Source organism: Pectinophora gossypiella, chromosome 13 (assembly GCF_024362695.1).
Source record: "Pectinophora gossypiella chromosome 13, ilPecGoss1.1, whole genome shotgun sequence".
Taxonomy (NCBI): Eukaryota; Metazoa; Arthropoda; class Insecta; order Lepidoptera; family Gelechiidae; genus Pectinophora; species Pectinophora gossypiella.
In genome coordinates, this window is record NC_065416.1 from 6,311,326 (window position 1) to 6,338,415 (window position 27,090).

At 37.3% G+C, this 27,090-nt stretch overlaps 2 protein-coding genes across 2 annotated transcripts; both read left to right on the forward strand.

The window, feature by feature from the left end:
• The first annotated feature begins 1,402 nt into the window (after nucleotides 1–1,402).
• Nucleotides 1,403–26,856, forward strand: LOC126372085 (uncharacterized). Its single transcript, XM_050017624.1, has 21 exons — nucleotides 1,403–1,568; nucleotides 2,133–2,335; nucleotides 2,888–3,043; nucleotides 6,045–6,246; nucleotides 16,537–16,697; nucleotides 17,335–17,466; nucleotides 17,895–18,074; nucleotides 18,238–18,579; nucleotides 18,679–19,306; nucleotides 19,424–19,557; nucleotides 19,848–20,006; nucleotides 20,083–20,261; nucleotides 20,346–20,478; nucleotides 20,566–20,680; nucleotides 22,899–22,973; nucleotides 23,060–23,187; nucleotides 23,475–23,696; nucleotides 24,058–24,262; nucleotides 24,597–24,748; nucleotides 24,986–25,195; nucleotides 26,203–26,856. The coding sequence occupies exons 1-21, from the start codon at nucleotides 1,424–1,426 to the stop codon at nucleotides 26,380–26,382; spliced, it is 4,041 nt and encodes a 1,346-aa protein (XP_049873581.1). The 5' UTR covers nucleotides 1,403–1,423; the 3' UTR covers nucleotides 26,383–26,856.
• Nucleotides 20,724–22,293, forward strand: LOC126371919 (arginine kinase). The gene is made up of 2 exons (XM_050017365.1): nucleotides 20,724–20,727; nucleotides 20,778–22,293. The coding sequence occupies exons 1-2, from the start codon at nucleotides 20,724–20,726 to the stop codon at nucleotides 22,127–22,129; spliced, it is 1,356 nt and encodes a 451-aa protein (XP_049873322.1). The 3' UTR covers nucleotides 22,130–22,293.
• Nucleotides 26,857–27,090: the final 234 nt, after the last annotated feature.

Consider the following 27,090-nt stretch of genomic DNA (forward strand, 5'->3'; position numbering starts at 1 on the left):
TTTAGGGTAACTGACCGGTCTCATTCCACGTGATTCATTTTTTTTACTGTCTTAAGTGTATTGCCCGCATAATATTCAATTTAAATAGATATCCCATAATATCAAATATAATAATAATAATAATAAAAGAAAATATAATATAATATATTTGATATTTTATTTTTTTATTACATTTATTTCTTTTTTATTTTTTATTTTTTGTGACGCATTGGAGGAGGTGTTTTATTTATAAGATGTGTTTGTTTTGTTTTTAATTGTGGTGATTAAATTTATTTAAATAGATATATATTTTTACTACCACTGTAAGCCTACCTTATTTATATCATTATATCAGGTTGTTACTAACATTCAATTTACCAGCAGTGGAACAGAATGAAAAGATTCGAGGCTCATCCGTTTGATTACCAGTAATAAAATATTAGCTTACCCATATAAAGTATTTATTTATTAAGTAATAACAAAAAAAATCGGACCCCTCAATCTTCAGGTTACGTAAGCGCACCCTGTGAGAAACAGTATAACGCTAATGAGATGATGAATGTGATTTATTAATAATAAATTACCTACTACATACCTAATCCTAAGAGCTAGGTTATGGACCTAGGTTTTAAGACATATACCTATGCTTATACGCTTATATGTTATGGATATATATGCTTAAATTTAAAATCTTCAAGATTTTCCTAAAACTCGAACACTCTGTGTCTCAGATGTTGGTCGCGTGATATGGGGCGCTGCTATCGACTTTCATCGAGTAAAGTGTTTGACAACTTCTTTACGGCTTCCAACCGAATTATGGTGTAGATTCCATCTGTTTGCAGTCTCAAGCCGCCTGCACTCCACAAACATGGCAGTGTATTGTCGAATTTTATACTAAACGTGCGTTTTAAGCTTTTATATGAATGCATCATAACTGTGACGCGAAAGAGTACCCGCACTCGTAAATCCTTCGGTTCTCTGTGTTTTAATTTCAATAGACGAATGGGTCTCCAAAATACCAGAATTGGGTAGTTTCCTAGGTCAAATGTAAATTATGAAATTCTGATTACTAAATAAAAACAGATCTAAAGGTGACAAAAAACGTTTACTTCTTTCTATGACGTCACAGGCTTTTTCATAAAAATTCCATAGTAATTTCGTGTTTTTACGTTTAGTGAAAAAAAAAAACTAATTTGACTAGTTAGAAACTACCTTATTACGTGAATAAGATAATATCTAATGTGGGTTCACAACCCTCTTGCGAACTATCGATATAATATTCAATTTATATTTGTCCACCTTTTTCGTAATCGTGTTGCCTCCTGCTGTAAGTAAACAAAACAACTTTATTCCTTATTTCAGTAATAAACTTACCGTTTAACAGTCGTAACCTTAAGTTTCCAAATCACCTAGTAAAATAAAAAGGTAGTTTTATTCCCTTCTTATGCGCTGGGTTTCTTATTTTAACACAACGCAGTCTGAAAATCTGGTTAGTGTTGAATATTGTTTCGGCGGTAAAGCTGTGTGTGCTCTTAAATCTTTACCGGTCGACAACGTTGATTCTGCTTATGAGCTTGTGACTTCACAGGGTAAGTTTAAGAGTCGTGTCTTAGGAAGGTCATGCTATCCGTCTAACGGCGAATTGATGAATAAAAAAAGCTTATTCTCAGACTGCTGAGAAAGAATGATGTTGTAGGATTCACATATTTTCTTAGGAATTTACAATGTCAGGTATCCAAGACACGTGCCGCGGGGGCGCGAACAGCAAGTTGCAGCATATGTACATAGTCATTTACAGTTTTTTAAATAAGCCTCTTCCCACCTTATAATAAGTTTTCCTATTAATAAATAACTTGTGAATGTGCGTTCAATAAAAACAGCAGAAAGCTCGGTGAGGGGTGGGTACATAGTTCATCTTGCGATGGATGTACCTCTGACTACCGCAAATGGGATATAGTCGTGAGCTTAATTTATGTTACAATTATTTGTATGTCGTTTCCATATCACGGGCCTATGGAGTCCGGGACTTTTGGAAGGCATGCGGAGTCCGAAGCCAAAATTATTATTACTATATATTAGACATTAGCACAGCGTAGCAGATCTCAAAATCCTTGACTTTATTCATTTCATGTGGTTACTGTTGTGATGTGTAGTGGTGGAGGCGGCGTCAGCTGCGCAGCTGCGGCAGTGGGCGCGGGACGGAGTGAGCAGCAAGTTGCAGCGGGCCGTGCTGGCGGGGCAGGGCCGGCGGCTGCTGCAGCAGGCGCTGCCGCTGTCCAGCCACCTGCCCGCGCTCGTCGCCAAGTGTGAGGCGCTGCATAAAGCAGTGGAGAAGGGATCGCTGCTCGAGCTTCAGGTATTGCTGGTTGGTTCCTCAACGTTCATATCACATACATACTCGCACCGTCATTTAAATATTCAATGAGCACAGATCATAGGCGTACTTTGTTTTTGGCATAATATATTTATCAGTATGCAGTAATTTTAGGTGGATGAGACATTCGTTATGTAAAAAATTACAATTCAAAATGTAACTATGTTACCTACTGAATAAAGATATTTTTGAATGTTTTTTTTAATTTGATCATCTAGACACTCTGATTATTATACAGGTACGTACACAAGCATACAAGGAAGGTACCACTCGGTTCGTCCATTATATTCAAGGAATTTGTTTGCGGTTTCATAAGCAATGCCGTCCGCTGCCTGTTTGTACCACTCACAAAATCCTAGAGAATATGCTTATTACTTTCACTCATAATTTTTATCCCAACAATGGCCTTTACGTACCATATTTTCGCGACCAGATACTTTTATTTAATTCTTGCTTTTCCGGTCTTCACAAAAAATTAAAGTACTTAACCATAAAATGTCTTACCCAATTCTTTGAACTCCATTTAATACACAGGAGCTACTAAATTCAGACTACAACCGTAAGAAATACGTGATGTGCCGCGACGAAGCCGGCGTGGGCTTACTGCACAAAGCAATATACTACGGCTTCATTGACATCGCCACATACCTCGTCAAGAATTACCCGGAGTTAGTGCATCAGAGAGATTCTGTGAGTACCTACTTACTATTTGTTATATTTTTTATTTCCCAGTCGTAAAATTCCACTTCCCGTTTTCTTACGTCGAGCGTACTACATCACTGCTACGGATGTGCTACGCCGTAGCATCGCCTACGTGTGTTTACGTAGCGAGTTTTCTCAGCTAACACAATAATTTTCTGAGCTTTTCGAAGCATATTACTATATTTTAGAAGCATCGATTAGATAGATGTGTAATTGGTACATCACCTGCGCAATTGGTTCTAGGTATTTCAGTATAAAATATTCATTGACGTTTTAGGGTACCTAAATGGATAGTTTCGATCTAGATTTATATAGGTGGGTGATTAGGCATCGATTTCATGTCAACCTCAGTCTAGTATACGGACAAACATATCATGTTGTTTATATCTATGTTCCCATTTCACGCCCGTATTTGTTATCGGGGGTAGGCAGAACCATAAAATGTGATACATTATTCACTTTGTAGATTGCTAATTTTAATTAATTATACACTCACTCCTCGCCAATTACGTATTTGTATTATAATATATTATATTTTACAATTTACTATGCCTATTGTGCTCCGTAACTGATTATAATTGTTTATTTTAATGTTTGTTTTAAGTGCAATAACTATTGACCTATTCCTAAAAGGACGTTCATTGATCAAATTGGAGATGTCCTTAGAAAAGGTTCGGTACAATCTACTCTGTACCGGAGGTCGTGTATGAAACGCTAGATGAACGTCGAGAAAAAAGAGAAGTGTGTCAGGATCGAAGCAAATGGAATTCCATACTCTCTGCTCACCCGGTGGGAAATAGGCGTGAGTTCATATATGTATGTGTTGACTAATTCATTAAATTCAAACAACAAAAACATTAAATATTACACGAAATTACCTAAAAGTCAATGATTGATGGCATTTCTCACATTCATTTATCATTGATAACATCATGAGCGCTGGAATGCAATAGAATAATGATTTATTATGTCATTACATTGTTGGGCTAACAATGAATTGAATGCGTTATACTAAGCAGCAAAACATTGTCTGTTTACCCCGGTGGGAAATAGACGCGAAGTTATTATCTAATAATTACAACTATAAGTTACCATACAGGCACGTGCCCAATGCGGTAACTTAGATAAAAAGAAATAAAAAAAATAAAATAAAAAAAATATAGTATCAAATATACTTCATGCAAATATTCTTTATGTTTGTAATAGCCTCCGTGGTCTAGTGGTAAGAGCGTTGGCATCGATAGGACGATATGCCCGGAAAGATGCCTATCTTATACACACAAACACATAAACATTAAACAGCCTATACACTATACACTTCCCACTTCTGGGCACAGGCCTCCCCTCCATGGGAGTATGGAGCATACTCCACCACGCTGCTCCACTGCGGGTTAGCGGAAATATTTTTAATACTAATAGCCGAGACCAGCGGCTTAATGTGTCCTCCGAAGCATGGACTCATCTTACTTTTTCAAACAATCAAGGTGATTCAATCCTATAATATCTTTGCCAAACAAAAGCAATCTGACAAAGTCACAAATGAAGATTTCGACGAAATTGAAATCCAATCCAGACCTCAAGATTGTGAGACTAGACCACAGAGGTTGTTACATACTTAAACGCACAAATATTTCGCAGCGGGGTAAGCAGACTATGGAATTCCATTTTCTTCTCTGATATTCTTCTCAGACTTAGTCCACATTCATCAATCGTTTTATACACACACGCCGGCATAACGTCCTGTCCTTTCTAATCTTCTCTCGTGTGGGTTGTGAGGTGGATGACCGACCTCAGCAGTATATTCCATGCCTCCACTCCATGTATGGAAACCTGTGCCTAGCAGTGCGACGAATATGGACGGATTCTTTGATGCTTACTTATGTATTTTTTATTTTTATTATGTAACAGGTTTTGGACTAATCAACAAGTATATGGTACACGTCTCACGTCACATGAAATTACCGCAACCACATAAGTGCCATATTTCATTTCAGCTTTGAATGTCGTGAAAATATTTATGAAATATAGCTATGTGGGGAATTTATAAACGTATCACGCTATGCCATTAGCTAAAATCCCGCATGCCTTACATGTCTGTGCATACTTGTCCATTATAGAAGCGAATAATGGAATAATATATTCAATCCAGTGGGATAGGCAGAAAAAGAAATGATCAAAAATTAGGTGTTCGTGTTCGATGATTGACAATTCTGTCTACCCAGATTGAGATTATGAGTATTAGTGCAATATATATTTAGGTGAATATAAGGTGATGAAATTTGATACATCCTGAAAAAGACTATGTCAAGGGAACTCTCAACCGACGAACATGAATAGATGAAACCATACTGGTTTAGGTATGAGGTTCATAGGAAGTCGAAATAAAGTCATCGCTATGTACATGTGACCATATGTTTTTTTTTTAATGTGACTTGGCCTAGGAATCTCATGTACTTATGCCTGTTAGACGAGGTTTAGACGAAAGCGGCAAGAGACACTGTGTTTCATGAGGGAAATTATACACAAGGGCCTTGGAATCACCACCCGCCTTTCTTGTATTAACTTCATCTTACTAAGATAATCCCCCTTTTAATGTAGCATGATTAGACTGAGATATCTCTCCTCTCTTCGTTCTAAGCTGTGGACCGTTAGTGCGAAAGAGACAAATCTCACTACCATGTATACTATTATGTTACAAATGATTATCATTATCATCAGCTAATTTAAGATATGCATTTTATAACTTTACAATTATGTGTACTGTTGGTATACCTATCTAAATAAATAAATAAATGTCCCTAGCGTTACCCCGTTTCTCACAGGGTCCGCTTACCTAACCTGAAGATAACAAATGATGATGATGACTGATAACAAATAGTTGTAATAATGATAAATACATAATCTCTTGTCTCTTTCGCGCTAGGCGATGTACGGCTGTTTCTAATCATCCCATTGTAAGTAAGTGGTTGACGACCATTGGTGTGGCCAGGAGGGCCGCACGCCGCTGCACTACGCGGCAGCGTGTCGCGACGAGGCTGTGGCGGCGGCGCTGCTGGAGGGCGCGGGCGCGGCGCGGGGCGCGCGGGACGCGGCCGGCCGCACGCCCGCACACTACCGCGGCCCCGCCCGCACTCTGCTCGCGCTGCCCGCCTCGGAGGACATGCCGCCTGACCCAGCAAAGAACCCGCCAGGTCAGAAAAGATAATTTACTTTGTTTTTTTTTTTCTTTTCATTTCTGTATTCGAAAATTGAAAAGAACTCTACGTCCGAATCGGTTTTTTTTTATATATCATTTTTTATCGCACAAACTATGTGAAACACTTAAGATATACGAGTATAGACAAAATAAAATAAAAAATGGTTAAAGCACCCTTCAAGATAAAAGTCATTTTTAATGTGCTATTAAAATAGTTTATTGCAAAGCTTATAATCTAGTCAGTTTCGGAAGTTTGAAGAAAGTTGGAAACTCGTTAGGTTACAAATACGTACGTCAACATATTGCACAATCATTTCTGGTGTGGAAAATTAGTAGAAAGAAAAGTCAACTTATTACTAACATAGCTCAAAGGTTATTAGAATTTAAATAATGGTATAAGTACCTTTATTTAATTTACTATTATTTTCTAAAGAACTGTTTCTTTCCGAGTACTTATTTGAATAACTTTTAAAGTTATTTTAAATCACGTATTCTAATGTCCTATCGATCGACTCGTAATAAAGAACCAACATAATGTGTAATAAATAACTTAAGTATCATTCATACATGTACACCTTTCAATAAAAATAAGTAAAATACAAAAATAAAATAGGACAAATAAAATAATAAATAGCACAGTCGACGTAAGTTTTTTCCGTTACCGCTTCCAATTGAATAGGATTTTCTCTAGCCATAGAGGCAACCAATCAGCTCGCGACACCAAACACTTCAGGACCCCGATACCGACCCCACCGGCGTGGTCGACGATTTCCCTCATTCAGCACTTATCGCTATCGACCCGCCAGGGTCGATTAATTCTTTCAAATATTTTTCCTCTCAGACGACGCCCTGAGCCGAGGTTCGCGCCCAACTGGACACCCTCAGGCCTGTTGTCTTAAACATTGTACCGGGTAAGAGCTTTTAACGCTCCCCATTTGTCCGGCCAAGTAGTTTATGCCATCTGCGGCAAATCTATACTTATAATAAATCTGTAGAGAGGTCAATTCTGTACATTAAATATTTTTTCAAAATAACTATCAGGGGGTGATAAGTGATCGATACTGATGCCAAAAATGCAATCAGTAAAATTTTTGTCTGTCTGTCTGTCTGTCTGTCTGTCTGTCTGTCTGTCTGTCTGTCTGTATGTTCCTTATAGAAACAAAAACTACTGGACGGATTTTAATGAAACTTGGTACAATTATTCTTCAAACTCCTGGACAGGTTATAGTATACATTTCATCACGCTACAATCAATAGGAGCAGAGTAGTGAAGGGAAATCCTTTTGTATGAAAAATCTAAACCACTCAAGTTAGACGTTTGAAATTTGGCATGCAGGTACCTTAGATACCGTAGAGGTGCATTAAGAAAGGAATTCCCGAAATTCCTACGGGAACGGGAATTAGGGGGAAAATCCTTTTGTATGAAAAATCTAAACCACTCAAGTTAGACGTTTGAAATTTGGCATGCAGGTACCTTAGTTACCGTAGAGGTGTACTAAGAAAGGAATTCCCGAAATTCCCACGGAAACGGGAATTAGCGGAAAAATCCTTTTGTATGAAAAATCTAAACCATTCAAGTTAGATGTTTGAAATTTGTCATGCAGGTACTTTAGATACCGTAGAGGTGTACTAAGAAAGGAATTCCCGAAATTCCCACGGGAACGGGAATTAGCGGGAAAATCCTTTTGTATGAAAAATCTAAACCACTCAAGTTAGACGTTTGAAATTTGGCATGCAGGTACCATAGGTACTGTAGAGGTGCACTAAGAAAGAAATTCCCAAAATTCTCACGGGGACGGGAATTAGCGGGATAATCCTTTTGTATGAAAAATCTAAACCACTCAAGTTAGACGTTTGAAATTTGACATGCAGATACCTTAGGTACCGTAGAGGTGCGCTAAGAAAGGAATTCCCGAAATTCCCACGAGAACGGGAATTAGCGGGAAAATCCTTTTGTATGAAAAATCTAAACCACTCAAGTTAGACGTTTGAAATTTGTCATGCAGGTACCTTAGGTACTGTGGAGGTGCACTAAGAAAGGAATTCCCGAAATTCCCACGGGAACGGGAATTAACGGGAAAATCCTTTTGTATGAAAAATCTAAACCACTCAAGTTAGACGTTTGAAATTTGGCATGCAGGTACTTTAGTAAACTTAAAGCTTAGATGCAACAGGATATTACAAAATTCCCACGGGAACGGTAGTTAGCGGGAAAAAACATTTGTATGAAAAAATCAAATCTAAATAAAAGGAGAAACTGACTGACTCAGTGACTGACATATCAACGCATAGCCTGAACGGCTAAACGTAGGCATTTGAAATTTGGAAGAGACATAGCTTAGGTACCGTAGAGGTGCACTAAGAAAGGAATTCCCGGAATTCCCACGGGAACGGAAATTAGCGGGAAAATCCTTTTGTATGAAAAATCTAAACCGCTTAAGTTAGACGCTTGAAATTTGGCATGCAGGTACCTTAGTTAACTTAACGCTTAGTTGCAACAGGATATTGCAAAATTCCCACGGAAACGGGAGTTAGCGGGAAAAAAACATTTGTATGAAAAAATCGAAACCGCGTAAGATAGATGTTTTCAATTCAATTCAATTAAATTATTTATTGCATTCCATGTAGTACAATGGGGTGTTACATAGGCATAGGAACTAAAACATGGACCCTGTGGGGCACAGCAACGTTGAAGGGAAGAGAGGAAGTGTGTATTAAAATTAAAACTCAATGAACAATCAATTAAAAAAAATCAATTCAATCAATTGATTCAATCTAGCATGCATGCATACCTTAGTAAATATAAAGTTAATTTTTGGCTGTATTTTGAAAAATGGGAGTTATTGGGAAAAAAATTGTATGAAAAAATCTAAACTGCATAAGTTAGATGCTTGAAATTTGATATGCACTCCCACACACACAAAGATCTCTCTCTTATATAACACGCCACGCGGACGAAGTCGCGGGCAAAAGCTAGTCTACAATAAGTCAAGTCAAAAAAAAAGAATACGATTTTCATTTTAAATTTTATTTAATTGCTTATGCCGTAGTACCGGTTACATTTATTTAATGATAGGTTAATCATTTATTTATGTACCGCATACTCGACGCATGAAGACACAATACACGACGCAATGGCGTCAATTGAATACTTATTTTGTATAAATTAAATTTCCAGAATGTTCGATACGATTAAAAAACTGGCTTGTCATGAAATTTTAGTTAGTCATCCGGTTGATAGCCTGCATTGATGCCACATTAGATTATGGTCATAATTTCATTAGCGTGCAGAGGAAGGCTTGGTCGCGAGGCGCGGCTTAATACAACCTAATCATGAATATTTTTACCTAAGCCTTCCACTCCCCTAGCCGCTATTTTTACATTCACGAAATATAAGTAAGGAAGTAAATAAAATGTTTATTTTTCATAAGGATACAAAAACATTGATACAATAAAAACCCCCCAAACCAATTCCTGGGTTTGTCTGTGGGAGTGGAGTTCGCTTAAAATGATTATATTTTAAAACAGTTAAGAGATCCTATCCGTAAGATGTTTAAATAGGGATTTAAGTACTGAATTTAGTTCTATTGCACTCCTGACGTATGTCGACCTACAGCATGTTACACAGATACGGTACTCGTTTACAGAGTAAACAAAAAACATCATAAGTTCTCGACTATTGAAGTAGTCAGAAGTACATCCATCCCATGAGACCATCAAAGTTATCTTTACCCTTGAAATAATTAGCCATTCCCGACATAATCTGTTGGGTTATAAGTTATTCTATTTTTAATCTTTAACTGTCGCTTGGTCAAGAATGCTAACGCTTAATAGGGTCCGGTACATAAATTAAATAGGTACGAGCAACGTAAGAATAATAATGGTAAAATAACATGTTATAACTTTAACGAAAAGCACAATCGCTCTTGACTACATAACATAAAGTAGATATACTAATACATCTGTTAACAAGTAATGTGCTATCTTTGGTCATTTCCACTTTAAAAAGAATTGATTAATATTTTATACAAGTACTTATTATAAGTATTTTATTTTTCAAAACGATTGTGAAACCCCAACCTATAAAATGAACTTGAGAATTATTAACAATATATTTCGAAACACAATACGAATCTTCTCATGTTCCTTTTATCTGTCCTATTAACAATTCCTGTTCCAATAAATTTAGAATAAATACTGTATAAATAAATAATAAATAAAATATTTCTCAAGAACTGTAGTTTTTAAGATAAGAACTTGTCATCAAAAGTTTCGACTTTCGACTATGTAAGGGTTACTCCATCAATAACAAAGGATTTCTAAAAACTATTATGAAATAAATTACATAATATCTTTATGGCTGTTCCGAACACCTTAACGACGCTTTCTAAAATGCGTGAGATGGTATCAGGCGAGCGGGTCCGTTTGTTTTCCACGTGTTCGGTAAAAGTTGCCATTACTTATGTTAATCTCGACTACCGCTCAAACTTCACACGCGAACTTGTTGCGTCGCTCATTTTGTGCCTTCTTGTCCTTATTAGAGAGGATTGTTTGCGTGCGCGAGTTATTTATGAATAGACCAGCAAAACCCTGTTGAAAATGGTGCTTATTTTTTGTAATTAAAGTTGTTTTGAGCGGAGTAGATACTTAGAAGTGTTCCAAAATGTTACTATATAACAGCAGAATTTAAAAAATGATGTCTGTAAATACTGTTATTATGATCCAACATGTTGAGTCTTTATGATCTCATAAAGTATAATTGAGTCATAAAAATAATCACTATCTGTTTAGTACGCGGTTATGTTAAAACATAAGTACACCGAATAAGATATGAAAAAACGAAATTAAGTAAAAAATATTTAAAAGAATAACATTTTATTAAACCGAAGTATTTTTACAAAATAAATAAAATTAAACATTTTCAAGCATGGCGTATCTGCTACGAATTTATGCAGTGCTACGACGTAGTTTGCGCCCGTAGCAATGCTACGCCACCGTAGGTCTTGTAGATATTATCGGCGAAGACAAGATAAATAAACAAGACCCTTGTCATGTTGGTGCTTTATGTTTAAATGATAAAAAAGTAAAATAAAGAGGTCAAACTGAAGTTATAAGTAGATGCACTTTTTTTGGGTGTCAGAATGATAGCACGAGAAAAAAAGTGCTTGGCTGCGCATTTGTCTATGCACGAAAGCCAATTTTTGCTTTTGGATATTTTTTTATGAAACGATTTTTTACCAATCAACAAATGTAAGTATCACCTATACAGACTGTGTGTAGAAAATTTTATACTTTCTAGAACTTTTCTCGACGCACGCTATCACGCACTAACGAAAAAGCTTTTGATGACGTTGTCTTTTAAAATACGTTTAACAAATGTTAAACTATAATGTTGCATTTTCACCAGTCACTAACTAACGCTGAAATAAACGTTACATGAACATTCAAAATTGAGTCATGATTCTGGGACAGCTTATAAAGAGTCAATAGTGGAGTCAATGAAGTCCAATTTTGATGATTTTCTTTTATATTTATTTATATAGCTTTTTATATTTTTAAAAATCAGAAACATCTCGATTAGCGCAAATAAATATTTCGAATACATAAAAAAAAGTTTAATTGAAGTAGTTTCGGAGATATCCCTGCCAAATAAGAAGTTTGTTAGGCAGCTGCCGCCTTATTGACTCGGTTACAATTGTTGTTGTAAAGTATTGTTGTGATGTATCAACATACGTAGGGTTACAAATGGATGTCCTAGATGGGTGGGTCATATGGCCGGCTATCGATCGCCGCTGCCACATTAAACATTAAAGCCTGTCTGTCTGACGAAGCCTGAATAATATAACCTACGGCCTTGACACCCCATACAGGCGCTCAATGTCTTGGCGTTCGATAAACTCGCTTATAGTGTTCAATGAAGAACTTTCCAGGAAATGTCCCTCAAAAACAATATAGATGGCGCTGTACAGTTTTTCCTTCATTTAACCTTCTAATTTCATAGATAACAAACATTTTATATTTGTTTTTGGGCATAAATAATGGCCTTTTTTATTACACCCAGGCAAAATTACATCACCCACCCGTTATTACTCTCATCAAAATAAAGAGAAGCCACATCATTATTTATGCATAATGTGATCCAAATATCAAGCAACGATTATTTTTATATATGCTTCTGCCATTACATTTTATTTTAGAATAATTATGTACGCGAGTAATGAGAAAATAAATAATAAAAAATAAAAGCTGTACAACGCCATCTATATTGTTTTTGGTGAACGTAGCCTGGGAAGTCCGTCATTGACGTGGATATAACAATGCATCCCAAAATGTCTGAAGGAATTAGGTATGCTTTTATATGGCTACACCATCAGCCCAAGGCAGTCGAGCCCTAAAGTGACACCTTATAAGCGCATTTTTACAAAATTACATTTTGTGTCCTCTAACATGATGGACTAATGTTATGGGCGATAGGCTGATCCCTTATCGCCATAAGGCTCATCATATCCATCTTTGGACTTCGTATCAACAGTGGCTGCAAGTTGTCTTTGATTACTTGTGGCTCTGCCCACCCCATTAGGGATTACGGGTGTGAGTTTATGTATGTATGTATGTACATTTTGATGTGATTTTCTCCCATTTTGTCGCGTTTTTGGCGATACAATGATGAGTGCGGCTTTATCGCTAAAACAAATCTATATATATACATTTATACATAGATCTATGCTTTTTAAAATAGTTACGATAAAAATACTTATCGCAGTCAAGTTGGTCTAACAGAAAGCTCAGTAAGGTATGGATATTTAGTTCATCTTGCGATGGATGTACCTCTTACTACCCCAATATATGGTCGTGAGCTTACGTTGTTCTTGATGTTTTGCACTGTAAAATTGTAAGATTATAAACATGTTTCTACATTTTACAACTGCAGCCTAATTGAGTAGTAAGTATTGGAAAAATATATTCTTGAATGTACATAATTATTACAATATCTTGAGGCGAAAGGTTCACTGGTTCACAACATATCGCTACATTCATGTCGAATGATTAAGTACTTAACCCAAAGTTTACTTAGTTACAAACGCTTTCAACATCATTATTTGTGGAAATATTCATTAATTAAAGAGTTCATTGAATCTTTTATATAATTTTACTACAGTTAGTAGACGCGACCAAATGACGTAATTCTTCGAATTAATACTGGTGTGGGTGGACAATAAAAGTAAATGTCAATTGACGTAGATTCCTAGTATGTTACACCGAAATAGGTATGTCAAATATATGTTTATTTTCCTTGGGTGTTCTTTTTTAATGTTAACATTTTTTTTTTAAATACTTGTTCGTGTTATGCTTTAAAAATAATTACGAAGTCAGCTACTTAGAATTTATAGCTTTCATAATACTTTAATAACAGAGTTTTTAACACGTTTTTAGTTCTTAATTCATCGCTTGAGTTCTTTATTAACACTTAATTTCCATATTGTGTAAGGAAATTATATATCGAATATAATAAAGGCTTGAAGCTATAAAAAGAGCAAGATTGATGAATGTATGGCATATTACTTAGAATTGCAATCAGTGAGGTCAAGGCGAATCGTTCGCAGGGGAAATAAAAAAAATTGTGGTGCGTTTTAAAGAGGGTGAAATGTGAGTTAATTATTCCACTGCGTTTTAGTTTCCACGCAACGTTCGCTTCTGAAGATTAATTGTAGTGCTTTTGTGATGAGAGATTAGATTCCTGCTTTCATTTGGTCAATAAATAGCTTGTATTTTTAAAATACCCCGGTGGGAAGTAGGCGTGGGTTTATGTATGTATGTATTTTAAAAATAGACGCCCTCGCAGTGAATTTGATTTATTTTTAACCCAAAATTAACTGAAAACTATGTACTCATTTAAACTTTTCCATTAAAATACATCGTCTAAAATGGATCCTAAAATAGTTAATAGTAAAACGTCAATTTATAATCTAAAGCGAACATTTGTCATGCGACATGTGTCCCTAGAGACACCGGACAGACGATACCAGACGATGTCACCGGACTTATTTTTTCACCCGACGACTACTTATAGAAGTAATCCTACTAAGTACTACCAAAAACGAAGTAAGTACTACTTTTAGTAGTAGTACTATATGGCAAAGTCGCGGATTAGATGTCGTGCGATATCGCCCGATGTCTCCAGAAACAAGTCGCTCGACAAAAGTCGCATTGTAGGGACGAGCCTTAAGACTATAAATCACCTTTATTGTTGATAGTTTTTATACAACAGCCTATTAATTGTAAGTTATACCCTTAAACGACACATAAACAACAAATTATGAAAGTTTCGGCCATTATTTAACCTAGAATGTTATTATGAAGTGTTAAATTGAAGCTATTTGGCGGAGCGAAGTGGCGTATTGCCAAACCCTACACGATTTCCATACCAAAGATATGTTACTTATTGTTGAAATAGTAGCAAAATACTTGAAATTTTTCTTCTATTGTAAACATTTTTAAGGAACACCGTACTTGCCTAGGCATATTTTTAAATAGCAATATTCTGTATTAAATCGGTATTTGTCCGTCCATGTGATAATTTTGTGTACTTCTTCAAGTACTTACTTACATATTTAAATAAACTCAAACTTGGTGTTTTAAACAAAAGGTAATACTTACATAATATAATAAAATAGAGTTAAACTCTCTATTCCGGTCAAGTAGTTAATGCTATCAGAAGCAAACCTATACACGTCACGTCAAACGAGTACAATACATAGTAAATTTGACAGCTAGCAAAGAATATATTAACAGTACAACGACACGATACCTAGCACTTCAAGGAAAGCAGTTAGGTTTTCCTTCAAAAGCACGTAGCAAACCCTACTAGGGCTTTATTCTTCTTTTTATTCTTAAACTATAAAGGTTTGCGAACTTGCTTGGTGCGTGCCGCGAATCGCTCCCATTGACGGCAGTAGCGAGGCTCCGATATAATTGAAATCGTCCTCGTGTCCAATCATGTCCTACCTTCAACTCACAAGGTTGAACTTTATATACCTACGTACATAGCATCAATATAATGTACTTCATTTAAACTTTAAGGTCTTTTTTGCCTTCGTAACACTCACCCGTACTTAGGGAAATTCACAAAGAGAAAATTAAATTTAACATACTTAACCGAAAGAAAGAATCATGCTGCGGGTTTTCACTTTGCAATATAACACTTTATTGCACTCACATTCGCAAAATATTTACAGGAAAATGAATACAAAGATGGGCAAAGGCCTTATCATTAAAACAAATTTAGATATATGTTTATACATGATGATACACAAGCGTTTCAAGTGCAGTGGGGCAGCAGCAACAGTCTCCTGAAGGTGGTCTCACAAAGGATGGACAGTCCCATCCTCACTCACTGGATGTACATGCATGTGACATCCAATGAAAATTATAAATTTTACTAACTTAGATATAGTCTTCTATTACTAACAAAATATGGATAAATATCTGAAATAAATATTTCATTCATTCATTCATTAGGAAAGTTTGTAATGATAGTGATACCTACGTATAAATAAACAATAAAAAATACACAATTAAAAAGTAAATGCGTGAGTATTCAGTAGATGTTCGAGAAGCTCTATTCTTTTCTAGCCTAAGTTCACAAATCGTCCCAGACTTTCAAGGTCGATTTTACATAATGACACTAACCAAACCCAATGTTTCCGTCGTCCCCGAAAGACAAAACAACGGATATGCATTTTGCAATGTAAATATTAAATCACTGACATTAGACTATGCCAACGTCTAGTCTGATAAAGAGTAATTTCGTGTACAATTTCAAAGGTCACCTTTAAAAGTAGAGTATTATAGAGCTATTGAATAAATGGGATTCCTAAAAATACGTCCGAGTCATTCGTAGTGTTCGAAGTTTAAATCTACCCACGTATCGAACCGTTTGCATTGCATTTTTTGTATCGTTGTGTTAGTAACTAAATTATTATAAAAATGTTGGTACCTATATGCTTGTTTAAGCAAAACTTGAAAAAAATAATAAAATAATGGTGTTTTCTGCAGCGCTGCGCGTGGTCCGCAGGGTAATATTTAGCAAATAATAATATATAACTAACAATTAAAGAACTTATGAAAAATTAACGAGCCCGTTAACAATGTTTAAACATAACTTAAAAATACCTACTTAATTCGTTTCTTAAAGTATTAACTTCGTTACTTAACGATTCACGGATTAACAACCTTGTGCTTAGCTAGGTATCAATCTCTAAAGTCAACCATGAAATCGTTGTAGGTTTGGTGATAAAGCGGCACAATATCCGGATATGGTGCCATGACTGTGACATGGCCAAGCTGCAGCGCGTCGTGTGGGAGGGGCACGGCGCGCGGCTGCTCAGCGAGGTTTCCAACCAGCCCGTCGTCAAGAAGTTCCTCGAGGCGGTGCCCTACATCATGGTCAGTTATAGTCTACACGGTTTACAGTTACATTACAAACATAAAATGGACGTTAACAAGGGAGGACTTATCTCTACGAAAGATCTCAAGCTAACCCAGAGGTAGGTAACATTAGCAGTTAAAACAGTATTACGGAAAATACGGACTATTCAATTCTGTAACTCATCATTCTCGATCGCTGCAATGAGTTAACGAATTATTTCCTTGCTTATATGATAGGTACATCATCTCTATAGGCCACTTAGTATAGAGTATGCTGAATGACAAGTGACGTATTATGTAATATCTACATCGCATCACGCTGCTTTTCACGATGGCAAATCAGAACATGAACATCTTGCTCATTAAAATATTGATTAGGGCATTGAATCACATTCGAATATTGTCTCCAGTAAACATTATACACTTGACAGCCATCGTTTATACTACAGCCCTCGCAGCACGACAACCACGCCGCACTCGGCGGAAATATATCGAGGACTTTGACCAATAGGAATACGACGTTTATCCACGTAGACAACATTCGCTGCGTCTATTCGTCTAAACCCTCAATATAATTCGCCGTGTAGAGCTTGCTACCGAACAATAAAGCTTAAAAGCTATACTCTTAAAGTAATATCTACTTATCACTTTTCAGAACACAATCCGCGACATCCACAACGCAGTGGTGCAGAACGATCTGGAAGGTCTCATCAAGCTGTCGGGGGAACCTGTGCCGGCGCAGATCCTCTCCAGTAGAGACGGGAACAACATGACTGTCACGCACAAGGTATCAAAAAGCAAATAAAATCTTTAAGAAATATAGTTTATTTTGGACCATTAGACATCGCTTATTACCTATTTTATTGAGTATTTTTTTATTTTCGATAATGTTATCCTAAAATAAAATCTATCACTTTAAGAGAACCTTAGATCTTAGTTTTATGACCTATTTACGCTTCTTATTAGACACAATTAGAAAGACCACGTTTCTTTTTCGTTTGGTTGAAATACTTTGTTTGAAAACTAGGCAAGAAAGAAAAACCTACCAGCATTAGAGCCCGCATTTCACGATTGTATTCAAAAATCAATTACGGATTTATTTGCCTAGCAAATTTTATCAACCGATAAAGGATCTTACGTACGAGTAATACTAGTTCAATTCTAGTTTCTTAAGTTAAGCTCAATAAAATAACTGTCGAAAACTTTAATTTCCAGGCTGCCGGCTTAGGACACGGAGGCATACTCCGCTACATCGCAGACAGGTATCCTCATGGCATCAACGACGTGGACAACGACGGCCGCACTCCACTCCACTATGCTGCAGTAGTAAGGGACGACCAGCACATGTACAATACTCTAGTCACCCTCGGAGCTGATGAGGGAGCCGTTGACAACGTAAGTATGAAACATACAGAGTACACTGCAAAACAACATGCACGCACTATACCTGCCTTCATAATCTAGGAAGACTTTGAACAAAATTAATGTAACGAGATCTATTTTAGATTTTAACGTTATTAGTGACATTGAAATAACAATATACACTTGTTATTTTTAGAAAAATAGAACTCCGGGCTATTACGTCAATAGACCTCAAGAAATTGATAAAAGTGTATTCAGTACGCTACCTGATGCGCCCAGGACCCCATCCAGTGCCTATCCAGCTTCTTGGGACTGGAAACTACTGGATGCCGAACCTATAGTGGAACATACTAAGAAACCTAGGAAGAAGAATTTTAAAGCATCAAGTGAAAATATCTCGTCAAAAAATAACTCAAATAGTATTTCTGAAAATATAAGCACTCGCAGAGGCATGAAAAACAGTAGCACGCAAGAGTTAATAAAAACTTTACCCGAGTTAGATGATAAAAGGCACAATGGCAACCATTATTCTAATAAGGTGAGAATTGCATGTCACAGTACCACGGAATGTTATTAACGTTGATTTGCGTCGCTTGTTGGTAAACATTTGCATGAAAGTTTACTTTATTTATTTTAGGATACTGAAGTAGATGAAGAAAATGATATAGAGAAAGGTGACGTACAGAAGGCAGATGACCATGAAGAACACGTTGAAGAAACAACCGAGAATGAAGAAGACAATACTGAAAACACTGAAGACGTAGAAGACACAAAACAAGAAGAGGATGGTGATAAAGAGGGCGTTGAACACGACGATGACGACATACACAATGAATCAGAAACTAATGATGAAGAGAACGAAGAGCATAAAACTATTGAACCAGATACTGAACAATCACCTGAGGATAATCAAGTAGAGACCGAAGATGATGAAAAACATGATGATCCCAAAGAAGACATTTCTAATGAGCATGAGAAAGACGACGAAGATTCTATACCAGATAATGAAAGCGATGGTCACAACGATCATCATGACACAAATGAAGAAGCTGGCAATGACAGTCACGATGAAGATTCTACAGACGGACACGAAAACAAAAACGAAGAAGATGAAAGTGGCGTCGCGACGACTGAAGGTAATATTAATCACGAACACAACGAAGATGACGATGACGTACAAGTACCAGGAGATTCTCATTCCGAATATAGCGATATCCATCAGCGAAGCACCGCAGAAGCTATTGACACAGCAAGTGCCAAGAGAGGTAAAATCTCTTCTGGCACTACACACGAAACAATAAAAACATAAACCACACCCATACTCAACAATTACACGGGGGTCCCTGACAAGCTCAATATTTTTAATTATTTTGCTAATTAAGGAAACGAGACCGACGGCCGAAATACGCAGGAAAGTTTGATAGAAGGGATTATAAGTGGGGAAGCTGAACAGGATTCAGAAGATGCAAGTATCAGTCAAAGAGACGAAACAGTTCAAGGAGAAATACTTGTCGTTGTAAGTATAATTCATACATGAAGCATGTCAATACGAGAAAGTGATGAAGGTAATAAGTAAATTAATTAGTTGATTGTGGTGTTAAGTAGAGTAGAACCGTTGTTGTAGCACTGTGTTCCTCACAGACACCAAGTACAACACCACCATCATAAAATTGATTTGCCTGCTTTTTAGAGTATATGTTGAAACAACTTAGATCGCGAACGCCTGTCACCCTGTTCTAATTTTTATTTTCTGTATCATTAATATTTTGATCGTGACATCTAAATGGTTTATTCCACTTTTAACAGGATAGTGAAATAGATCCCGAAGTAGCGGAATTAATAAGTTCTGCAAACATGGAAATGTTAGCGACATTAGTTTTAAATGGTGAAGGATCAAGATTAGTTGGCAGAAGGGCAGCCAACGCCGAGTTGCAATCATTTCTAGACAACGTACCAACTTACATGGTAATTATCACAAAAAAAAATATGAATATGGAACTGTTTGCGATATTGAGATTATATTAGATATTCAAATTTTCAGCAAAAAATAAACAAAGTTCATCTAGCGGCAAGGGAGGGAAATATAAGAGATCTTCAGGCTGCTTTAGATCGGCGGAAATTCGCAATTGCTCGCGATCCAATTTCGCCAAATGGTGCCACACCGCTACACATAGCAACAGTATTTGGAAAGACAAATATTATGAAATATCTGGGAGGAAGGTACTATTTTCCTATTTTACACAGATCCAGTCATGTTTTAAGATGTGCTCTAAAAAGCAATGATCTGTGATCCGTACGTTTCAGATTTCCGGAAACATTATCTGCCGTGGACTTCGAAGGGCGTACAGCTTTACATTATGCTGCTGTTCTCCCAGATAATGGACACTACTACAATTTATTACAGCAGCTTGGTGCCAATTCTAAAGATTTAGATGACGTTAGTATTCACAAACAAACCAAACTACTTTCTCGAATTTTAAATCAAATGATTAGTTTTTAATATTTTTTTGTATAATCTACACAGAACGGCCGATCAGCAGAAGACTACTTTAAAGATCCTAGTTTATTGCCGTACAGTCAACTATTATCAGACTTCGGTATAGATGAAGAGGCAGCACAAAGCATATTATCAGATAAAGGTATGTAAATTAAAAAGAACTTTATTAATTTCTTACAATTGAAATGTGTGACTGACTTGTAGTAAATATTCATTTTTTTACTAATCATGATGTGTAGTGCCAGAAGATCGTGCATCATCTCGACGTGTTTTGGATGTTCCTGAAGCTCTGGATACTTTAGAACGTTGCTATCGTCTTCTAGCATCTGCCAGACCAACCCGCACTCCACTTTCAGCATCTTCTAACAGATCAACGCCACCACTTGTGTTAGGCAGATTTCTCAAAAGACCCATTTTCGACATAATTAAGTACAGGATTACAAGACTTGATCACGACCTCTTTGATGTTATTTGGCCAGCAGTCAAAAAACTACCAGACAATAGAAATATAGTTCAAACTGTCGAGGAAGATTTTCCTGGTGGAATAACGGCACCTGACTACTACGTTTATGACGTTTTTCACGAATTTTTGACACCACTATTAAAAGACCTTCACAATATCAACATTCATTCCGATTTGCCTTTGCACCCGCCGACCGATTTCGATAAGCATAAACCTCTCACGAAATCTGCAGAGCCCATAGTAGAATTAAATGTTGATCCAAGTGATGAATTTGTATTATCAGGAGTAATAGAATGTTCACGCAATTTGGATGGTTTTGAGTTACCTTTAAACCTGAAAATAGGACAGTTAGAGACCATCGAAAGAATCGTTACGACAATATTGATGCAAGAAGACTTCTCAAAATACAGCGAGCAGAACAATCCTGAATCCGATCAAAAGGGAGGAAATTATTACACACTGAATGAAGTCTTAGAGAAGCCATCAGAAATATGTGCGGCATTAGCTTCGTCCGGTCTTTTAATAGCCCTTTGTGATAGAGACGAAATCGATGACTGCACTCGTCTCCACGGTACACACTGGCCATATGGTCGAGGTGTGTTTGTTAACGACGACAAAACGGTAGCTGTTTGGATAAACGTACATGATCACGTACGTGTGTTAGTGTCCACACCGGCCGATGCTCCGGGAGAACTTGGTTTACCTTTTAGTAAAATAACACATATCATGACTTACCTACACGAGCGACTAGATTTTGTCTGGGATTATAAGCTTGGTCATCTATCTAGTAGACCAACATATCTAGGAGCTGGAATTCGCTTCAGCTTAATTGCAAATTTTCCAGGATTGTCAAAAGATATAGAAAATATGAAACATTTATGCGCTGTAAGAGGTCTGCAATATCGGGAAACTTTAGACCCAGACATAGCTCGTATCAGTAACTACCAATGTTTAAGTGTCACAGAAATAAGCTGCTTCAACGACTTCGTAACGGCAGCTTCCAATTTGTTACACTTAGAAAAAGATTTGTCGATGCAGAACTCGGCTCATATCGCTACGATGCTTACAAACATTTTCAAGAGGAAGAGAAGCAGTTTATCTGATTTAGATAATCCTGAGCAGCACTAAAGATTTTCAGCAAATATATATTTTAAAGTATTCACTATTTTAGTAGTAACACATAATACGCACGTTTTAATTATCCAATGTTGGAAAGATGTTATAGGTGCAGAATTTAGCACCTTTGGCTGTGGTACCAACTTTGATTTTTGCGATCTCCTGAAAGTTCTTAGGTCAGTACAAAATAACATTATTCCTAGACATGTGAGTTCGCGTGTTCGTGTGAGTTTTGAGTGACGTGTTTGCAACGATCACGCTTTTCACGATTTTGAATTATTAAATTGTTGACGCTTTGCATTTCTGCACGCTCACTGTCAGCCGTCTCAGTCTTTCCAACATTAGATAATTGTATGTTTGTTTATTGTAATTTGTGTTACTGTAATTTATAAATGCTAATAATATCTTCGTATTTCATGAAACATAATTAAAGTTCATATTAAATAAATCAAATAGGCCAGACGCATTGGCTACATAGAAACAGAATTTTAAATAATTAATAGTAACCTGAATAGCTTGTCCATCGAAGTAGAAGGCTACAGAATAATAAATGACGCTACACAATATTTATTGAGCGCCCGATCAATAAAAGTGTTCAAAGCAATTATGAGCGGTGTACGCTAATAGAGCCTTACCGGTATGTTTCCGCCACCACATCGTGGATTGATCTACCCCCACTCACACTCACAGGTGTACATTTTCATGTACAAACACACGTGTCCAAACCACCTGACCTCACACACGCATAGCGAAGGTCGACTGAATAATTGATCGGTTTCAGGTACCAGTGACGAAACTAATGGTCACATGGACATTCCCATCTTTAAAACCGACGAGGGCAGATACCTCGCGAAGTGTAAGCATTTATAAACTGTTTAATTGAGTGTTTAAAAATGGAATCTGTGCTAGGGAAGAACAATGACGAAGACAATGTATTTGCAGCTCTCGGCGACCCTTTGATCAAAGGTTTGACCGAGGTGGCTAACGTCAAGCCTAAGGATCCAGTCGCATTTCTCGCCAGCTTCCTGCAAAACTTCCCTGACCATGAGAAACCTCGATTAGGTACGCAGGTGAGCTTGATTTTTGCATGTGTGTTTTATAAATCTTGCATACGACGAAGAACTTTAGTTTCGATTTTAATTTTATTGGATGATAAACAAACTTTGTTTAATTATTTTATCTAATATTTAATTTATGAGAATGAATCGCAGATGAATGTCAAATTTTGATTTTTAAAGATTTATTAGCTATCCTTCTTGTTTTTAAATTGCACTGTTCGACGAGTCCTTCTTCTCTATATTTTACTCTGCTTTTTTATATTTAGAAGAACGCTTTCTAGAAACAACTTTTTAAACAGGAGTCGAATGTGGTAGTGACAAGAGAAGCGGGCGAGGTGGAGAACGACCACCCGCCCCCGGAGCCACCACTGGCATCAAAACCGGCCGAGCTGTCAAAAGCCGTGAGAAGCGCGGCGCGTACCTCCACGCGCCCGCACCGGCCTATTGACGTTATTGCCGTCGACCCGCAGCCTGAAGCCAGCCCTGACGCCCCCGAAGCAGCTTTCAGCAGTATCAATAGAGTAAGTGTCGCTACACAGATCACCCAAAGACTAAATTATTTATGGGTCAAGTTTGAAATCACTAACTACTTTTTTTGAAATGTACTATGTATGTATGGTATGTACATATATAATGTACTTGTGCTCGTGTGGGCAACAAAGTATTTATGTTATGTTATGTTATAACATCCTTGAAAAGTACCCTATATCCGTATCTAGGTTAAAAATGGCGTGTACCAATTTTCATTCTATTCGGCCTAACGATAGTCTTTAATGGTAACAGACAGATAAATAGGTAATTTTACATTTATAATATTAATATAAATTGAACCAATGTGGTTTTAACAACTGCCTGCTAATAAGCCTTGAGGTTGCCACACAGGATGAGCACGGCCAATCGATGCTGCACTTCGCGGCAGCGCGGACCCACACCCGCAACGCCCTATTCCAACTACTGCAAGAGTCTGACATAAGTCTTGGATACCGTGACGAGCTGTACAGGACCGCCCATGACGTCTCCATACAGGCAAATGTTTTGGAAAACACGGCTGAGATCGATAGATGGGTCCTGCACCTGGCTGCAAGAGGTATAGCCTAAAAACATTTTTTCCAGTTTTATTTTGTTTTGGTAAAAGGTAATAGGTTATCTTATGTAAGGGTGCCCGGTTGGCTGAACATTAATTAGCTCAGTTACATAAGTAGAAATGAAAATATCAAGAAAATAACATTCTGTACTTTCGTGCTATGTTGTATAAACCAACTGTATCATCCACATACAGAACTTACAACGTGTAATGGTATTATAGGGTAGGGATTTTATATTTAGGTACCTACTCTGGAATACAAATTCTTATAAGTCAAAATTGTCTACCTATTTTATATTAAATCCTTATATTATTATATATCACGATTTGCTGACAGGAAACACAGAGAAGATAATGCAGTTGCTTCTGGAAGGATACGACCACATACTGGATGTTGTGGACGAGGACGGAGCGGCAATAACTGACGTCATCGCGCAGCGAGGCGACAACGATATGACCAACCTGCTGGCTTCGATACCGGCTTTCGAGGTAAACAACCAATCTACATAAAAAAATATCTAACGCACTGACTGGTGGGCGTTGGCGCAAACATTTGAACCTAGAAAGAAAACTTTTTTGAAAAGGATGAATAACATGTCCTCGTGCTCCTACCAGTAGAAGAGCGTATTAGTAGCTGGAGAAACAGAGATTTTTTTATGTCTGAATAGAAAGGATTTATAGCGGATAGATTTTTGGGCAATAAAGTTTTTTTCTTCTTTCATTCAGGAACAGAGGGAAGCCCTACACGGCGCGATAAGGAGAGGAGACCTCAAGGCAGTCCAAGAGGCGATTTCCGCGGAAGGCGGCCGCACTCTCGCTCGTGGCATGAACGCATTCGGCCGGACCGCGCTTCACGTCGCCGTGCTGGCGCAACACGAGGAGATTGTCGCGGACTTGGCGCAAACCTGTCCAGAACTTTTGCGTATAGGAGACAATGTAAGGGCTGCTTGAAAGATAACTGTCTACTGTAAATAATAGATCCATGACTGTAGGACGTGAGAAACTCTGCTTTTCAACTACAATCTACAAATATGGTACCAACAAAAATGGAATCTTTCTCGTTGTTACACTGGTGTAACAATAATAAATAATAATAATAATCCTTCCTGACCGTATTCGGCCACAGCGACTCGACAACTAATGAGAGCGTTGCTCTCAAGTGACTGACATATCCGATCTTAGCATTAAATGTACGACCGCATTCAATGCACGTCAGCACTCCTCCTACATAGTTATAATTTATGGCAGCAGGTGGTCGCGCCTTGAGCTCGTCTCGTTTTGTATCGAGCTTCCGAAGTCTCTCCTTCTCGAAGTCAAACACCTTGGTGTTCACTGTACGCCTCCATAACGGCCGTTCAGCTGCCTTCGCCTCCCATTGCAACGGGTCTACGTCACATTGTTTCATGTGACGCTTAAGCACATCTTTGTACCGCAGAATTTGGCCGCCTTGTTTCCGCTTGCCACTCTGAAGTTCCGAATAGAAGATGCACTTCGTCACTCTGTCATCAGACATCCGGGAGACATGGCCGCACCACCGCAACTGCCGCCGCATTAGATAGGCCTCCATTCCACCGACATTAGCTCTTCGCAGAACTTCCGTGTTTCAATAAGTGTAACCACGAAGAACGAGGGCTTACCTCATAGTAGTACTGCTTTCAGAAACTAGTCCGTTATGTAGGCTACCAGACAGTTTATCAGTTGTTTAATTCTTGCAACCAATTTACAAATAAAATATCATAACATAGGCTCACGGCTATATTCCAATTGAGTTAGTCAGAGGTACATCCATTGCAAGCTGAAGTACAGTGTGGTATGGCATGGGTACTTACCCACACCTCACCAACTCTTCTGTTAGACCAAACCAACGTGATAGGTGGTGGGCGGTGGTAATTACGTAATTCTGGAAAACACTTCCAGTATCAAAACTCTGTTTTTAATTACAGTTGGAACGCACGCCTCTGCACTACGCGATGGGAGTGGAAAAAATGGAATCACTTAGTAGAATTCTGATCAGGTCAGGAGCTAAGCGGGTGCTAAAGGACCTCAAAGGACGACAACCATCATACTACTTCATGAACAAATCTGACATACTCCGCTTGAAGGAAGAAGAGGAAGTGTACTGAATGATCGTGAAACAAAGTTGGAACATAATTCCTAGTCACACGACAAATACGTTTGGTAGGTAGTTAGTGATTGCTACGACAATATTGACGATTTCCGTCCAAGATTTCTCCCCCTCTGTTAATGACGAAAGCAAATTAGACTGCATAGCGAGTAGACAACAGTGGTACAAAAAATATACGTAGACTAATTCATTTAAATGGCTGTGGCTTGGAGATATACGGACAAGTATTTCCTAATAAGTAATGAGATTAGTGGTTCGAAAATTGGGTTTGTAGGCGGGCTGATATGTGGAAGGTACTTAAGTATCTAAGTTGCTTATTTATAACGCACTTTTGCAACCTGCAATATTTTCTTTCCTTTAATTTCTAGTTAAGATAGAATGTGTGCCGAATGTTGTAGATTTGAAATTTTCTATGGTATTTGTTCAACACGAATTTGTACTTGAAGGGGACCCTGTTGATATCTTAAAAATTTTATCAAATAATAAAACATAAATCGATAAACAATCTGTTTTATTTTGGTAGATTGTATCACAATAATAACCCTGATATGAAGTAAATAGCACAACTATAACAAAATGTTAATCTAAAATCGAAAATTTACTCTAAAACGAAGTACATAATTAATATTAAATAACGAACTGCAGTATATAACGGCATGCCATACGAGTCTATGATTTAGATACAAACCGCATAGATAAAATTAAT

Coding starts and splice junctions, on each gene's coding strand:
- LOC126372085 (XM_050017624.1), top strand. CDS start 1,424: ATGCGCTGGGTTTCTTATTTTAACACAACGCAGTCTGAAAATCTGGTT. Junction 19,307..19,423: donor CACAGCAAGTGCCAAGAGAG/GTAAAATCTCTT, acceptor TTGCTAATTAAG/GAAACGAGACCGACGGCCGA. Junction 24,263..24,596: donor CCTGCACCTGGCTGCAAGAG/GTATAGCCTAAA, acceptor ATTTGCTGACAG/GAAACACAGAGAAGATAATG.